This window comes from Sesamum indicum, linkage group LG7, assembly GCF_026168435.1.
Source record: "Sesamum indicum cultivar Baizhima isolate 11 linkage group LG7, ASM2616843v1, whole genome shotgun sequence".
Classification (NCBI taxonomy): Eukaryota; Viridiplantae; Streptophyta; class Magnoliopsida; order Lamiales; family Pedaliaceae; genus Sesamum; species Sesamum indicum.
Genome location: NC_142663.1, coordinates 15,501,161 through 15,507,560, shown reverse-complemented (window position 1 = coordinate 15,507,560; position 6,400 = coordinate 15,501,161). Strand labels below are relative to the sequence as shown.

The following is a 6,400-nucleotide window of genomic DNA, read 5'->3' as shown; positions in this document are numbered from 1 at the left end:
GTTGAGTTACTACTCGAGGTGTGCTTGCTCATGCGTTAGGGAGGTTACCTCCTGAGGAGTTGACTGTTCGCCAGGCGGGTTCTGTTCCACTCCGTTTACTTGGGCTTTGCGGATTGCGTCCGGATTGTGTACGCCACGGGCTCGAGATCTGGCCTGCATGCTTAGCGTCGAGGTAAATTGTTCCCACAGACGGCGCCAATGATGTAGTCGAGGTTTTTTTGCTAAAGGATAAAATTGAAATTTTACCACGATGCGATTGCATACCAGGTTAAATGTAATTTCCGCAAAGTGCAATTTTCAAGAGAATGGTCTCTAGTCAATGAACAGTAATTTGCATAAAAAATTAATATTTTGGTATTTATAGGGGTCTTGGAAATTATATGGTGTGGTGAGTTATATATGTTTAAGGTGTGCCTCATACATATCAAATTACTCTTTTACCCTTACAATTTAATATTTTTTATTAATGCACATCATTCACAATATAGAATATATATATATATATATATATATATTTGGTTATGTAAGAAGATTGGTGTATTTTTATTATACATTTCAAAGGAAATTGCACACATCTTCAATTAATACACACACAATTGTTGCGGATCAATATATAATATAGCGAAAGTTGATCAATTTCATCAAACTGAGATTGCACCAATCAACCAGAAATGTCAATGGCCTTGACCTCAGGCTTCTTCACTTCCTCCTTCGGCACAGTGACAGTCAACACCCCGTTCTCCATCGCCGCCTTAATCTGATCTAACTTGGCATTCTCCGGCAGCCTGAAGCGGCGGAGAAACTTGCCGCTGCTCCTCTCCACGCGGTGCCACTTGTCGTTCTTCTCCTCCTGCTCCTTGCTTCTCTCCCCGCTGATTTGCAGAATCCTACCGTCTTCAACCTCCACCCTCACCTCCTCCTTCTTCAGGCCGGGAACATCAGCCTTGAACACATGGGCCTCCGGCGTCTCTTTCCAATCAATCCTAGCGGCGGCGGCTAACGCCGAGGCCTCGGAGCCGGCGGAGCCCGGAGCGTTGGAAAGTGTGGTTGAGAGCGGGAAACCCTCAAAGGGATCCCAGATATCCAGGGAAAATGGGTCGAGGACGTTGATTCGGCGGTTGCCAAGAACGCTTGAAATCAGAGACATTCTTGTACTTACTAGAAATGTTGAGAAAATGGAAATCTAGTTTGAGTCGCGTGTTTATGTGATGCTGGATTCGATTGTCCGAAATCTCTTGAGGAATGTGGTATATATAGGTACGAGGAGGATTCTGGCGCTTTCCTGACTTTACTGGACTAGTGTCTGAACTACATCTGTCATACATGCTAACAGTTCTACAAACTTCCATATGATTTTCAAGGAAAGGGAAATTAATTGTATTGTTGATCTCATGTGTTCAGATTTTTATTTTTAATTTAATTTTATTTGTTATGATTTTTGTATATTTCATCTCATAAATTAAAAATTTTGTCAATTTTAATCTTCACCTATATTTTTCGTCCAACAATTAATTATTGGATGAAAAATGCACGTGAGGATTAGAATTGAAAAAAAATTCATCTTTTGCAAATGGGACTAAGTAGAAAAAAATCCTAACACATAGATCAAAAATATGATTTTTACTTGGAGAAATTTTTTTATTTAAATTAAGTTTGATAGAATTAAGTTAATTATTATACGAACCTAAATTTAATTGTATAGTTTAACTTAAAAATAAGTTAAAAGTTATACTAATAACTTCATTACTACTTTTATCATCATCGTTATTTTGTTGATTTGTGGTAGAGAAACCAAAAAACTTGTTTCAAGTTTGTGAACGAAGGTTTTAGAAAAATATAGAAATTGTGAGAAATTTTAAGAAAGTAGTATATGTAAATGTAGAAACTTCTGTAATATTTAAAAATACTATTAAAAAAGTTTTTGAGAGTTACTCGTCAGATCATTAAGATTAATCTTAACTGTCCACTTGAAAAAGCCAAACCTATAAATATTGATAGGAGATTCATGGATAAGTAGAGGGAACATAATGAGCTCAAGGCATTTTGAATAAACGAAAGCTCACAACGTTTACTCACACTTGAACACTAAGACAACATAAAGTTAGAGAAATAAAGCATAAAACAACATATTTCCACTTTAATTAGACAAACAATAGTACAAAAAAAACAATAGCAAATCCAAACCTTCTGCAACACTATCACTAATATACACAACTTAGTACCGAACAAGCCTTTATAAATTGAAAAAGATGTCTTGACCGACGGGTATCTCCACTTTTACCTTTTAAGGTCCTTTGACAATTGATCTCATGAGGGCACGTTGAAGTGAAAAAGCCACGAGATGACAAACGCAAACACCATACAAGCTAACAAGAAGTTTAGAAAACGGTGACCTTGCCAGAAGTTTCGAGGCTGTGAAACAGGTGCAGAAGCCATGACTACAGGGGGCGCATCGTTTGTTTCGTTCCAGTGTTCTATAAGCTCAGCTTCATTTATACCGACGACATTCTGGGCTATTGATCCACAGATCTCGCAGATTCTGCAAATTTGAAACAAAGTAAATTTATTGGTGTAGAATGAGAGAAAACATCTTAATTAAGCTTTGTAGATAAGTCAACATCTACCTGTGAAACTTTATATGGTTTACTCTATTGTGTCAAGAAACAAGTTATTAGATATCATCCCTCTTGACAAGTAGTGCACACTCCACTAATTTAGATGACCCTTTTTCTTTCTACTTTAATGGAATTAACACATACCACTATCAAGAGTCCAAAACCGTAGTGGTAAAATCCTTAAAAGTGGCAAAGTCATGTCATGGTTACATATGCAACAAAAACAACACTACAGAATCTGGGAATTGCATATGGAAACTATAAAGTAGCGAGAGATTCTATAACGAGGCTAGACTGTTCTAAAAATTATTGACTATGATTTTTCTGATCCTATTACGGCTTATCTCTAATCTACTACAAACTCGTGTTAGGTGCAAATTGAGAGTATGGCACTGGACAAGAGTTAGGACGTAGTATAAACACCATATCTGGGTTGTTCCTTTCTCATAAAACTATGAAAGTATAAATCTTGTGTATTACTACACATACTACACATCTGGGATGTAAGAACTAGTTTGACCAAAGCTTTTCCAAATTCCAGTCTCTCAAAAATGGCCAACATAAGGAAAATTCAGTAGCTAAACTTCAAGGAATTAATCAAGGAGTAATTGACTAAATAAAGCTCCAACAGAACTTCCCCAATAGTATTCCTTCATGATCAATTTATGATTTTTTTACTGCCTAAAATTAATCAATAGATTAATTCTTTCTCAATGTTTTTCCTTGATGCTTCTATTACCTACAATTATATAGGATAGTGACGATAGTCCCAAAAGTCTCCCATCGTTGAGTCATTTCAAAGTTCTGCTACATAATCAATTGAACACATTGATTTTAGATCGCCATTACCTCAAATAGTTAGTTACTGGAGTGTCTGGTTAATATATTTTTGTTTTATTTTGTTTCTTCTGGGATCAAGTTTAAGGTGGTATTTCTGACAGACAAGGTCCTATAGACTCTTGATATTTTCCTAAGGCCTAATGTGTTCCTACTGTTCCTCGGCAAGCTTTACAGGAGCTGAAATGAAAAGAATTTTCGCCACTAGGAAGTAATTGGATGTACGACAATTAACAGGACTGGAAGATGTAAAACTGGAGGTCAAAAATATATTAGCTTGAGAACTAGTAAGGCTTGATTTGTGTACGTGGTTAAGGCTTGACTGTCAATCCATGGGAAGCATCTATGGTTACTGATGAAAAAAGTGTAAGAAAATAGGCTACAGCATTAGGACATCTAAAGATCAATTCCTACACCAACAAGAGTTGTGCCAATTGACCGACCACACATATCGAAGCATTTTGCGGAAGGAACCAAAACAAGCTTGTCTCCAACATGAAATGGCCACAAACCGCAAAAGAGACTACTAAAGGGCAGAAATGTTTTGCATGTAATTAAACAAGATGACATCTGAAGAATCCAAATTCCTATCTTGTCACTCGGAGAAGTATTTTAAGTAAACCAAGAAAAGATGATACTAACACATTTAACAAGTGCTATTTCAAATTCCATCAATGGCATCTCATAAATAGCCAGGTCAGCTTAGACAAAGTATCCACTTGCAGGTGATTGTAGACATGATAGAAAGAGTGGATCAATGGATAGTCAAGCATCTGCCCGAATAAATTATCCTTGGGGGATACCTCAAAAGGGAAATGTAAACGAGAATAAACAAGATGACCGACTAACAACACCTGCTCAAGTTGTAAAATATACAAATTTGGGTATAAGACACTAATGTGTAAGATTTTGACTCCTCAAATGGCTGCAATACAATAACAATTGTCAATACTGAAGTTAGAAAACTAGAAACCAGAAAGCAGTATTACAGTATTACGGAGTACCCGGTTTTAGGAATTCCACAAAACAACATATAATTAATCAAAGTCAAAAAACACAAGTGCAACAAGAATTGCACAAAAATGACAAGCAAGTAATAATTACCAATCCCACAAATACTAAAGAAAGTCAGATGCTCACAAACTAAAAAAAATAAAGTATATTCGGCCATAAAAGTGGAATTTTCCTAGTGCTTTCATCTTTTCCATGTTGTATAGATTCTTTTCATTTCATACAGCTGCTGTTTGTGCATCTTTTTGTTCAATCCTTTCATTTCTACTATTGCCACATCAGAATAGTCTTTACTTCCCACTTTAAAGTGACAGCCATTGTTCCCAAGAAAAGCTTCACATTATCCACCTCACACTGCAACCGCCCACCCCTTCTGGCTGTAAGACTTAATGATGAAGTTCCAACTCACAAACTTGCCAAGAAACATGAAAAATCACAACACATCTAAAGCAAACGCCTCACTGATTCTTGACTCATATTGATGGACTATACCACCACCAGAACAAAACCAATGAAACATTGCACCCAATTCTTGATGAAAATTCAGACAAGAGCAAAACATGGAACAAATAAAAGTAAACCAGAATTCATCCCACTCCATTTGGGGGTTCCTAAGCTGAAAGAGATTGAAAATCAGAGATGAAATTACAGTTTGAAGTTTGTGAGATAAACTTACTTGTTTCCTTTAATCTTGAACCAAGCCTCTGCACATTGTTTGTGGGCAGCAGCCAAATCATCTTTGCAGGAACAACCTAGTTCAATGGGGAGCCCATAATCTTGATTGGTTGCGTCCATGCTCAGCTGGCAAATCCTACAATCCCTCTCAGTTCTGTCCAAATGCAGCTTCGTCTCATCAAGTCCAGATTCCAGATCCACTATCTCCACTGAACGCTCTGAAACATTGGATTCCCTCCTCTCATCCTTATCCTTATTATTACCATTATTTTCCAAGACTCTAACAATCTCATTTGCCTCAGAGGAGCGTGGTCCACCACCTTCCCTGACGGCGGGGACTTGGGAGTTACCGCTGCCGCCGTCGCCGCCGCCGCCACGACCATCCTTACCACAATTAGCTGATTCTAAATCAACATCAAGGGACTGCTGTAAAGTCGACATTTTTACATAAGCCCAGATCAAGAATCTTCATGTACAGGAAAAATGAGGCTGGGACCATCAATAACACTCCCAACAGAGGTCGAAAAACAGAACCCTCTCTCTCTATATATATATATCTGTATCTCTCTCTGGAATAGGTTTCTTCACCTACTCCCCTCTAATCTGTCGTTTGATGGGACTGACAGTACCCAGGGGCGAAATACAAAGTCCCAAAAACGATAAGAGCAAGAAATCAGAGATTTGTTGCATAAAGAGGTGAACACACAGTTCACGTAGAGAAACAGAAGCGTCGGTGAAGGGGGAAACAAATGGCCATTGGGGTTCTTTTGCTGGGAGATTTTGCAAATCTTTTAGCCAATTTTGCCTTTCTGACAGAGTTTATCAGAAACCAAAAAGTATCCAACAGCTTTCAGCAGGCATGTGAGATTCATCACATATTTTGTATGTACACGTAATTAAACATGTGAATGCATATGTCGGCTGATAAACCAAAGGATGGATACTGGATAGGTCAAATGAGAGCGCAAAGGGTCAGGACTCATTAGGATACAAATAATACCTAATTAATTACCTATGATTTATTTATACTTTGGTATATCAAGTGTTAATTATTTCTTTACAATTAATCTTTATTTTAATTTATTGATAGATACTTATTTTATATTGCATAAAATATTAACTTTTTTTTTTTTCTGTCAAAACATACACATCAGTTGAAATTTGATAATATACTTTCTCCATATCATAAAAAATAAATTTCTAATTTCTATTTTAGTATATTGAGAAATACTTATCTCACTTTTATAAAATTAACGCATTTC

General features: G+C 36.9%; 2 protein-coding genes across 2 annotated transcripts; both read right to left on the bottom strand.

The window, feature by feature from the left end:
- Window positions 1-514: 514 nt before the first annotated feature.
- Window positions 515-1,301, bottom strand: LOC105167096 (17.3 kDa class I heat shock protein). The gene has a single exon (XM_011086670.3). It carries the CDS (start codon window positions 1,145-1,147, stop codon window positions 662-664), a length of 486 nt encoding a protein of 161 aa, XP_011084972.1. The 5' UTR covers window positions 1,148-1,301; the 3' UTR covers window positions 515-661.
- Window positions 1,302-2,110: 809 nt separating this feature from the next.
- On the bottom strand, window positions 2,111-6,096 carry LOC105167095 (uncharacterized). Its single transcript, XM_011086669.3, has 2 exons — window positions 5,140-6,096; window positions 2,111-2,539 (listed from the first exon to the last, which is right to left on the bottom strand). The coding sequence occupies exons 1-2, from the start codon at window positions 5,577-5,579 to the stop codon at window positions 2,308-2,310; spliced, it is 672 nt and encodes a 223-aa protein (XP_011084971.1). The 5' UTR covers window positions 5,580-6,096; the 3' UTR covers window positions 2,111-2,307.
- Window positions 6,097-6,400: the final 304 nt, after the last annotated feature.